Raw genomic sequence first — 12,002 nt, 5'->3', positions numbered from 1 at the left:
TCATTTTATTTTACTTAATTTTGTTGCTCAATGGCGCCCCATTACAATGTTTACACACCACCGCATGAGGGCCAATATTGCGTGACGTATTTCCGCTACAACTCGCCACCTCAAAAGTGTTTAGTTCTTTGCTTCATTCTCATGTTGTAGTTGCTGGAGTTTTGTTTTGACCGGGAAAGTGTCACTTCATTCAACTAAAATCGATGCATTGAGAAGGTAAGTTTATTTTATAAAATGAATAATTGGATAGATAAGCTTCACTTTACCTCTGCTAGTTGTTATTTAGTTCCACTTAAGCAGATCTAATTAGTGTTTGTTCTGAGCGTTTGGGCTAGGCCCTTCTCGCATAACTTTAGACTTGTAGCAGCTGTGGCTTAAGGCGCTAAGTACAAGAACTTATCCCAGATCACATCCAACCAGCCTGGGCTGTGAAATCATTAGTACATCTACCTCTTTACATCCACTACCTCTATAACTAATACAGTACCTACAACTTGTTTTATTTCAAACAGAGATTGTAGTTTTTCTAAACTTTTCTTTTGAAAGAACATTAATAACAAGTAGTTATGTCTGGTGTTAATCTTTGATACTAAAAGCAAAGTACCAAAAAAGACAAAACTTTGTCTTTTTTTTATTGACACGCTAAAAATAACTTTTTATTGCATTGCATAGAATACTTAAAAATTACTTGTTTGTGAGTGAAACTAAGCCTCACAGCCATATCAATTTTCCAGTGTTACAATTTATATTTAACATGTCATCTAAAAATTAAAAAAATAATAATTTCAGAAGCAGATTATATTACGGGCGGATTGCAGTAGAGATGTTTGTTGCATAGTTTAAAGGAAAAGATATTTTTGTTATGATGATTACTGAATAATAACTAAACGAAAACATGTGACCAAAAGTATTGATAATTTCAGGGAAGAGTTAATTTAGAGTAATTTAACACTTCCCTGATAATGTAATATAGCAATGTAATGATTTAAGCATAACTTTGTTGCATTTACAGTCAAAATGCACATTAACTATTATACCCTGCTTGCCTTTTTATTTGTTTTAACTGATGCAAAGTACATTATCTCTTAAACTACTTATTTTTTTCCATCCATTTACCAGTGATTACTTTCAGCTTTAAAATCGCACTAACAGCTTCTATCCAATTGAAAATGCATTATTTGTTTACATCTAGGTATACCGCCGTTGACCGATTAGCTTAAGTATGGGTTGGAACATCAATATCATGCAAATCGCCCTATTTATCCATCTTGCCTCTGCCGCTCACTACAGTACAGGTAATGTCCCATGAGTGTTTGGATCAATTAAAATGCCATTTGCATGATTGGTTCGTCAATTACCTCGTGCATGCGTGTATTCTTTCCGTGGTGGTACTATTAATATTATTATTTAATATCAAGTTTTTACAGCTCTGGGAATTTATTTTCCTGAAAACATTGCATCCTACTGTAGCATCATTACTTCATCATTTTTGTTCATAGTTAACAACTTACTGTGCTTCTGATTTTCTAAACTAACTGTTGAAATTTCTTTTGTGCTCTAAGGGAAATGTAAAAACTTCACAATCTTTTTCTTTTCTCCTATAGAATAACTTTCTGTGTTTTATACTTTCAAGAACTTTGCCTGACATTTCTTTCAATGTTTCTCTGCACATCAGTTCTGATTTATCTCTAGTATTTGTTTGTCTTCTTTGGCATCCTTCATAGTGATCATTTCTTTAAAAAATATAACCAAAGCTCTGTCTACAATATCAAACTTTATGTGACAAAAATTGTGATACCATATTTGGGTACATCACTACCATATTTGGGCACATCACACTTTTTTTGTCAAACTAGTTTGATAGTGTAGACAGAGCTTAAATCTGCAATATTGCATCTTTGTATTAATACATTCTTAACTGTAAAATTGATTTTATTTACCACTACTGTATGTACAGTAAATTGTTTTTAACTACTGTATTGTAATTGTTTGTCTAACAACTTATATTAAAATGTATCAACAGTATAGTATTGAATTATGATACTTTGGACTTGTTATTTAAGTACATACTTATAGTGTCTACACTGTAGTTCCCCTTTTCATTGTCTATATTATTGTGTATTCTTTCTCTGCTACAAAATAAATGTGAAGTGATTACAATATGTATTGTAAAAATTAGACACGATATGCAGTAAAAATAATATGTATGCAACAATGATATAAGACATTTACAGTAAGTAATAATTAGAAACCATGTGTTAGTTGACCCTCAAAATGGGCCGAAACATTATTTTCAGGGGGCAAATTTTCCCAGGCTGAAGCTTCCCAGGCCGAACAATTGTCCCTGGGTTGAAACGTCCTGGACAATGTTCTGTACCCACTGTTCAGACTGTACAATGTAACATAGTTTGTATGCTATAGTACTGTACATTCAATCTCTTCCATACCACTGTCAATAAAACCATATTTTAAATAATGAACTTTTTTGAAAGGAAGTTGTTTATTGAAAGTTGAATTGTTTGAATGCAATCACCCACATAAAATAATATAAGGAAATTGTAGTAGGCTGTCAAAAGGTTATAATTCAAGAAATAATCCGACTACATATTTGGTCTGTAAGTCATAAAACTTAGAGATTAATAAGAATGTCAACAATTTGTATGCATTAAAATATTTTAAGACTTAATAATAGTTTGCGTAAACAAATTTGTTTAATGACTTTTTAATACGTAATGATCATTAAAATTATAATAATTATATAATACTATAATTATATAATATTAATGGTAATAATAAAAATAATTAAAAATTTAGTTTTTGTCTTTCAAAATCAGTATACGTATATGTATTATAATGTGCTTGAGATTTGTGAATTACAGTAGTTTAAAACAAATAAATTAATTAAAAACAATTAAATTTAGGTAATAAGTAAAGTAGGTAAAAACAAGTAAATTAAGTAACAATTAGTTGTCAAAAAAAGAAGCTGTTTCAGTATTAAACTATAGTACTGGTCATTTCTGATAAAATTAATTTCATAAATTATTGTCATAATAATATCTATCTAGAAGAACTGAAATGTCATGAAATACAGATCCCATATTATTCTGCTTATAATCAAAATACCACAAATCTAGTACTTTGTTTGACAGGGTTTTTATTTCATGCTTTTTTGTCTTCTTTCTCAAGAATAAGTTATTTATGGTCCAATGCCTTGAATAAGGGTTCTTTACAAACTCACCTATGTGTTATTAATTGGTCTATTTTATGTTTAACAATAATGTAGGTCTACCTTCATAAAGAACAATACTTTATGTACACGATTGAATAACCAGTGTAACTACAGTAGTTGTTTTTCTTAACAAATGAAAAAAATACTCTCATACAGTACTACAGTATATAAAGTATTTAAAATTCAAATGTTACTTATTATGTTACTGTTGTAGTATATTTTGTATCATTTCACTTTTCAGATTTTTTTATTATTAAAAATTAGGCAATCAAACAACAGAATGCTGAGCTCCGGAGATCAAAGGGTTTATCTGTGGCTGCGACACGATCAGTTTCATGCCCATTAACAGACACCACACGCCACGAAGATACATTGTGTTAATATTTGTCGCAGCCAGACATAAGATCAAAGGACTGTTACAAGTTCCTATCTTGGCAAGGCGAGCTCAGTGTCCTGTTGTTAGATTGAATAAACACTGTAATTCTTATGTATTGTAATAATTTTCTAAATCACTGAGTGTTGTTTTTTCCTCCATGGTATTTATTTATTCAGGTGTGCAAAATTTGTTTTTGCTCATTTTCATTCTATATTCTTTGATATGATCAATAATTAACACCTTATAAATCAGTCTATTACAGTACATCAAATACTAATAGGCAATTCAAAATAACATACTTCACTTTAGCATGATTAATATTGCATAAATAAAACTTCATAGTTCTATGGCAAGCATATTGGCGCTACCTCGATATAACATTACTTATCAAACTATTAATCGTAATGTGAATGTAAACATGTTTTTGTGTCGTTGTCCCAAAATAACATTGTGATGGACATGTTCATCTAAAAATAAACATTGAAATATATTAATAATTATGGTTAAAATTAGATATTAATTTGAATAAGGGAATAGTATTCCGACCAAGACGAATCCTGGTGCTACATACTCTAAAATAGTAATAATGTTTACTGTAAACTATACAGAGTTTACTATAAAGAGTTTCCAGAAATAACATTGCAAAACAATATTGTTAATAATAATAATAATGTCCTTATTAGGTAAAATGTGTGAATCATGTACTTCAAAATAACATTGAAATTAATGTGCTTTAAATGTAAAAATATCTTGCCATATCATTGTACACAAACAATTTTTGTTTTGACTTGATATATGGATATGTCGTACATCTATACAAAGCAGTAAATCAAAGAGTAGAATTAATCTCCCTGTTGTCGTTACTATGTTTACAAATAGTAAGTATAGGAAGTACTGGTCTTCCGTCGAAAAGGTTTCAGTTTCTCCCAAAGGATCTTGATATGGGAAGTTGCATATGTGTGGGATTATCCGTAGTATTATAAGCCGGACTGCCGTTTGATATAATGCCAGCCATCAGTTCAAATTAGTCAAATTTAGTTAACCAATTAATTGTTGAATGCTAAATAATTATTCTCAACGGTATATATAAGTTGAAGTATGCTTACAGTAATTGTAGTCATTTATAATTTATTAACCACATTTTAGATTGAAGTATGATTTTGAGTACATAAGTAGACTTGAGTAGAATCAAAACAGAAATAAATTGACTATAATTAGTAAGGCGACACTGTATATAGTCCGATAAATATGTATAAAGTTTTAAATAGACATCGTTTAAACTGTATTATATATATTTAAATATGATATAAATCCAAAGTCAAATTGCATAGAGGATAATTACAACGGCGGGCTTTCAATAGAGATACAAATAAAATAAGTAAAAAGCTAAATGAGAACAATAAAAAACAGCCAGAAAAATATGATTTCAGGTAACACTAAATTCGTCAGGGAAATTTTTATATAAATAATATATTAATAAGTTGTAACTTGATTGATACAGTAGATTTTTTTAGACAATATTTTAAACATTAGTTTGTTACACAACTGTAAAACAAAAAAATTTTAAACACATTAATAAAGCTTTAATCTTGTACTGTTTCTGTTTCTTGAGAAATGATGACGATGTTAAGTGGGTGTGTCTCACTTGAGGGCGGACTGATCCATTATCCGACGGGGGTGTGAAAAATTAATGTTATTAAATTTTTTCTTTTCGTAATGTTTACCTCTCGTCGCAGAGAGAAGCTTATGTTGGTTTATCCGGGTAAGCGGCACTCATAGACTACTAACACCACTGTTGGTTTGTGTAATCTTTACTAATCTTCATCTTCATTATTCAAAATTTAAACTTTTGAGTTTAAATTCATTTTTAGGTGGAGATGACTAACACATGGATTTCACAAAAAAGATAGATAGCGTATTAAGTCTAGTATTAGTGAGCTTTTGTTTCGGTATGGTAGACAAAGTACTGTATTCTAACGTTAAATCGACCAGTTATAATAATGAGCGAAACAGTGTATAGTGCGATTATACACATAGAATAATATATATTGCATTCAATAATACTGTCTCCTCCGTCTATGGAAATGAAACCTCACTATATTAATACATATCTGGAGAGAAAGCCGCTAAATTTGATGTATTCTCTGTATTACTGTATAGGCAATCTTCTTGTTTAGGCCAACATTTTAGGCTGGACGAAGACAGGTTTATAGCAGAGCCATTACAGTAAAATACACCAAAACCAATTCAAGTTTTTTTCATTCCACAAAAATAATATTACAGCATATTTTTCTTTTAAAGCTCTATGTGATACTAACTCTACTTGTTCAACGCCAATCAATTCAAGTTGTGTAAGTGGAACCTGTTCTTGTCTTGAGGGTTTCCAACTAACAGAAGATAATAGTACTTGTACACCTATAACAAAAGGTATTCATAAAACTGATTTACTTATGTGCATATTTCGTTGTTCATACTTCCTTGAAATGCTGCTGTTATTGTTTTCCCTGCATTTCGTCTTGCTGTTTACAGTACAGTATGTACAGTACAGTCATTCCAGTCAGATCCAAGACTCTGAAAACCGGAATATCTTTTAAGTTTTCAAAATTTCTTCTAATTAGAATGCTTTCCAAAAAGTAATATTTAGAGTATAGTATATAAAATAGATTTTTAAGGCTAGCTAGAGTTGACTGTCAACGTTTTAACATTTCCAGGCATCGACGCAATTAAGATTTTAATTTAGTATTTTTAGCCCAAAATTATCAATTTCTAAATAATCTTAAGGTTTTCTTCCGTTATTTTACAAAGAAAACAGCCAAAACCCAAGATGAGTCATTTTGTTTATGTTAACATTTCACAAAGTTGATTCAGGTTATCAGAATGTCATTTTTTTTATCCATCAATCCAGATGTTTCATCTACAGTATGTGACACAATTGCAGCTTCATTTTTTATTATCATTTGAGATAGTTGAGCGTAACATGATGTTGTTTGAAGGTTTGCATGGCAAATAAAAATCAAATGTTGATATAAAGTTTGCGGTACACCACATATATTTGTTCTGAAAAGAACTGTTACGTTTCTTGACGTTTCGATCAATATGCTTTGATTGTCTTCAGGAGTGAGAATGCAGAAAGTCCAGGAAATGAGGAATAAAAGCGAGTTAGGGTGGGGCTGGTGTAAAAGCTAAAAACAATAGCAAGTATACAGCGGGAGAGATTGAAACTAGCTATAGAAGAGCATTGTTGAGAAAATCAACAGTTCTTTTCAGAACTAATATACATGGTGTACCACAAACTTCATATCAACATGATGTTGTTTTTCATATTTTATATAATATAATTTTATTATACATTTTCATTTTTAGCCAATGTTGATGAGGGAGGGGGAGGATTGACAACATTTGCGATCATCTTCATTGCAATAGTGTTTACAATCACATCAACCATTTTTCTCACTATCATCTGCTGCATTATTTATAGAAGGAATAAGTAAGTAGAGTAATTTCTAGTCTGCAGTAATATATGGACTTACTGCAGTAAATATGATCATTTTCATGGGTAGATGTAGTTTCACAATCACATCTTTCAGCTATTGTTTATTTGTATATTATTATTTATTCAGGCAAAAGATACATTTTACTAAATATAAACAAATTAAACAAACACGACGCAAGGAGAAAATATAAAATCATAGTCACTAGCTGCTAGGAAAGCACAAAAGCAGCATAAGCCACTGTCACCAATTAGGTGTATACTGAGTATATATATTTGTCTTTGTTTAGGGATCACACAAATTACGCTTTAGCCCTCTCAAGTCCCTCAACTGAAAGAGATACGGAGAAGACAAGTGACTTTCAACACCATCACCTGGAAATGCAAACAGTCTCAAATAGAGACAGTGATTTTGGTTAGTATTACCCCTTTTCTTCATTTGATTTCCAGTATAATACAGTACTATCTATTTCCGAAGTATCATAGGAATATTTGGTAATACAGCATCTCATTGACATCACATGTGGTGCCTGTATCATGTAAAGTTAGGTCAAGAGTTGGGTTACTACTAGATACGTGTGAAATGTGATGTTGTATTACCAAATATTCCTATGATACTTAGGAATTAGATACAGTGCAGTATGTGACCTTTTCAGTACAAGACAGTTCTCTCATAGGAACCAGTACAGGACAATGGTCAGCACACTGTGATACGAGACACTACTCGTTTTGATCAATGTAGTAATGTCCATAGGACCAACTGCTTTACTGAAGGAAATGAGAGTATCTAACCTAACGATACAAGCAGTATGTCACATACAGGTCTATCACATGCTACAGTAGTCCAATATACCATATCATATATAGTACCATGCATCTCAGTCTGGTATCCCTTGCTTTGAACATGCAACTATTTTTCACGCTGCTGCTCTAGCCCGATACGTCACAAGAGATGACTGATTTATTAGATGAAAGCAAGCAGCAGTTATAGTACTAGACATTGACATTTTTGCGAAGAACGATTCTCGACTATAATTTATAGGTACCAGCATCTGCACCCAAAAAAGTCTGGGAAAAGAGTCCCAAACCTTTTTTTGGTATTTATGAGTCCCATGATATTATATAATACTGTAATTCGCTGTCATTGAATTATTATCAAAACAGTCCATGATTGAAATATCTAGGCGTGATGAAGTGACCCCCAGACTTGACCTTAGCAATAAAATAAACTAAATTGAGTCTGTGTTTCATATAACAAAATTCACATATAAAAAGAGAAAAGAAACGTTGAATTATAACTCAAAAACCATTGTCTGACAGACAATTTAAATATTTTTTGCTTTCAATTACATTTTTTTCAGGTAAAATAACTATTATATGACAATAAAATGACACATTCAAAAACAAATTTGAAATAAAAAATATTTTTCAGAGGGACAATATATCTTTAAAACTTTTACGTCAATAAGCGAGCAGCGTTTTTTGTAAGAAATATTTCTTGTTTAAACAAGAAAATCAAGCATCAAAGTCAATAAAACACTTTATTATTAAGATTTATTTTCTTGTTTATTTTTGTTTATTCAACTGAGGCAATGGTTTACTGTAGTATATAAGTTTTAGTGGTAATAATTTGTTTCTTAATATTATAAAATAATTGATATTTTTAGAAGAAGAAGATCAAGAGGAAACGGTGCAGGAGAAGAGCAGCTTAAAAGAGAACATGGATGTTACACAGAAGAGTGATGAAATAGATGGTGAGATTGAGTCTCTATATCTGACAACACCGAAGAAAGTGAAGCGTGACATGTTTCTACAACAGATAACAACCCTAAGACCATCAGCTACAACATTCCTTGCCATGTCTAATGAGGTCAAACATTTAGTAGATAATTCTAAGCATGGTAATCCAAGGATCGATACTTTTAAGTAAGTCCAAAGTCTCGTAATAATTTTTGTAAAGTTTTTTATATTTTAAGTCTTTTTCCCACCTCCCTCTAAGGAGAAAGTTCCCTTATTTTGATATGGAAAAAAAGATCCAGATAATTTATAAATGTATTATTTTGGCTCTATAACTAAACACTAGTTTGTTAAACTAAACATGCCTTGAAAGTTCCTGGCTTATCGATTATTACTGTACTGCAGTATAATGTTTGATGTATTTTCCAATTGTTATAGCACCCTCTCTTGTTTGGCTATGCTTTTATAAATTTACTTTTTTTCTAGGTGGGAACTGTGAGTTTAGTGTTAATACAATGTGCAACTTGTTTTTAGCATGTAATACAGTAGTTTGAAAATAGTTAAGGTTTCCCTGATTTGATTTTCCTATTTTTCTATTAGGGATGTCATAAGAGATTTATCACGTGTGCTGTTTATTCTTAACAAGAAAGAAAGCGATATCAAAATGCCTCCAGATGGAAATGAGCTTCTCAAATGGGCAACAAACTCCATGAAAAAATATGAAGAATGCCATCAAGTAAGAAGTGATAGTCATCATCATCATCATCATATTCTCAATTATTTTTGGTACCATCATAATTCTCATCTTCATCTTTATCATCATCTTCACCTCATTACTATTATCTTCACCTCATTATCTTCACCTCATTATTATTATCATCTTCGCCTCATTATTATCTTCACCTCATTATTTTCACCTCATTATTATTATCATCATCTTCGCCTCATTATTATCTTCACCTTATCATTATCATCTTCACCTCATTATTATCATCATCTTCACCTCATTATTATCATCATCTTCACCTCATTATTATCATCATCTTCACCTCATTATTATCATCATCATATTGTATCTCTTTTATATCAGAAAAAAAACTTTGATGATGTGCAACAAGTATACAGTAAATAAAAATATATCAAATTACACAAATATTTACAAAGTGTGCTTTATCACTGTCCTTTATCTCTAACAAATATTTTAATCATTAACTTTTTAAAAATAAAGATATTTTATTGACGTGATTTATTTTTAGATTGCCAAGCGTGGAGAAGACTGGAAAGGGATGACCCCAGAGGTCACCAAGACCATGTGGATCGAGTCAAAAGATGAATCATATTTCAAAGAAGCACAAGAAGCACACAGTGAAAGTGCATTAATATGAAGACAATAAAGAATCAACTTGATATGGTAGAGTGTAAGTGTTTATCAAATATGTTAAGTTAAAAAAAGTATTTCCTTAAAAAGCAATTACTTAATACTTAGTGTAACTACATTAGTGTTACTAGAATTACGGAATATTGTAGTGAAGTTGTTTGGGAAAAACACCAAAAGGTTGTAACTTTCAAAAAGTAGTCAAAGTGATCATAGTACATATTGATAGTACTGTATTAAGAAGAGCAACCTCAAACTTGCCAAAATGATGTAGGTACAGTAGATAGAATTTATTTTAAAAAATGGTAACTTCCAGCTTATAAGTAGGTGGTGAACATGAGGACCTCCCAGGTATTTCAAGTATTTCAAGATATTTAAAAGTTGCTCTTGAACAACTGTGTGTGACCAGGTGTCAGAGGTAGATGTTTTCCTGGTTATGTGATAAGGTATACACTTTGAAGCACTCAAAGTACTAGCCTTGATGTTGGCAGTTCTGTGCTTTTCACTGGATAAGTAATAAACATAAGGCTTATTACATTCTTCCTGATGTTCTGCTTCTCTAACTCATCCAGATATTATTTTAGTCTTCTGCAGATTTTGTTTCAAAGCCTAACATGTTTACTGTAAAATAAGTGTACCATCAAACATTTTAGTATAAATGGGTATTAGAAAGGTCAGTTTCAAGTTTTACTTCATAGCATTTAGATTAGTATAAAAGTTAGAACTTACTAATAGCGATTGTGCCTTACATTTTTTATATGCATAGATAATTAAATTTGTACCATTTTGTGCCAATAGATAATAATAGATAATAAATAGATTTTAATATTGTCTTTCTTACCAAGATCTTTTTTTGTTAAATTGATACAAATACAGATTCATCAATGCAAAATTAGAATTAATTTATGTTTTTGTATGGTTTTGCATTTTATATCAAAATAAAAATGCACTATATAAGCTAATCAATTCCTACAAGAGCATAGAGGAAATGTCTTGTAGGCCTGTGGATCCAAAATGAAAATCATAAAGTGCAATAACTCATTATTACATAAAAGTTACAGTTTTTTTAATGGTTTTTCAACATTAATCATAGTTTAATGTATGCAATGTTGTTGGTCTAAAAAACTTGTTTGCAGTGAGCCACAATTTGACCGTCACATTGTGAATTAAAAGTGAAGAGTTTCAATAATATAATATGGTAAAATGTTCTAAATAATTGAATATTGAATATCCCACGTCTATGTTATGTACAAGGAATCTCATTTAGCATGTAAATAGCATTTTGTATTTGAATTTATGCAAATATTCAGCTAACAATTTTAATGTAATAAACATGGTTTATATTTGTGTGTGTTAATAAAACGTTTTAAAGTGTATGTGGTTGTAGTTTTGGTTTTAATAAGAGGTGGGGTGGGGGTACACGATTGAGTGTTCTGAATTTTCACAATCTTATTATATTGTAGAACCCCAATTGGGGGGAACACCTTTGGGACCCCACAACGTTTCCCATTAAAACTCTGTCTACACTAGCAAACTTTATGTGACGAAAAAAATGTGACGTGCCCATGGACATGATGATGTCATATCACTACCATATTTGGGTACACATCACGTTTTTTTGCCAAACTAGTTTGATAGTGTAGACAGAGCTTAATTAGGTTGTACTCGGAATAGGGGTGGTCATAATCATAAAAGTGTTCCCATAATAGGGGTGTTCCAAAGGGTGGAGTTTTTGTTTGGGAATGCTGGTTGGCGAGTGTGGGTAGGTGGGGGGGGGGGGGGGGGTTGTTTGGAA

At 31.2% G+C, this 12,002-nt stretch overlaps 1 protein-coding gene across 1 annotated transcript; it reads left to right on the top strand.

The window, feature by feature from the left end:
• Nucleotides 1–126: 126 nt before the first annotated feature.
• On the top strand, nucleotides 127–11,583 carry LOC144839676 (uncharacterized). The gene is made up of 8 exons (XM_078695128.1): nucleotides 127–216; nucleotides 1,193–1,295; nucleotides 5,907–6,032; nucleotides 6,969–7,092; nucleotides 7,386–7,510; nucleotides 8,763–9,021; nucleotides 9,433–9,568; nucleotides 10,089–11,583. Exons 2-8 carry the CDS (start codon nucleotides 1,223–1,225, stop codon nucleotides 10,215–10,217), a joined length of 972 nt encoding a protein of 323 aa, XP_078551254.1. The 5' UTR covers nucleotides 127–216; nucleotides 1,193–1,222; the 3' UTR covers nucleotides 10,218–11,583.
• Nucleotides 11,584–12,002: the final 419 nt, after the last annotated feature.

The sequence above is a fragment of the Antedon bifida genome, chromosome 4 (assembly GCF_963402885.1).
Source record: "Antedon bifida chromosome 4, ecAntBifi1.1, whole genome shotgun sequence".
Classification (NCBI taxonomy): domain Eukaryota; kingdom Metazoa; phylum Echinodermata; class Crinoidea; order Comatulida; family Antedonidae; genus Antedon; species Antedon bifida.
The sequence above is the reverse complement of the archived record's forward strand: the minus strand, read 5'-3'. Positions and strand labels throughout refer to the sequence as shown.

Coding starts and splice junctions, on each gene's coding strand:
- LOC144839676 (XM_078695128.1), top strand. CDS start 1,223: ATGGGTTGGAACATCAATATCATGCAAATCGCCCTATTTATCCATCTT. Junction 7,511..8,762: donor AAATAGAGACAGTGATTTTG/GTTAGTATTACC, acceptor TGATATTTTTAG/AAGAAGAAGATCAAGAGGAA. Junction 9,569..10,088: donor AATATGAAGAATGCCATCAA/GTAAGAAGTGAT, acceptor ATTTATTTTTAG/ATTGCCAAGCGTGGAGAAGA.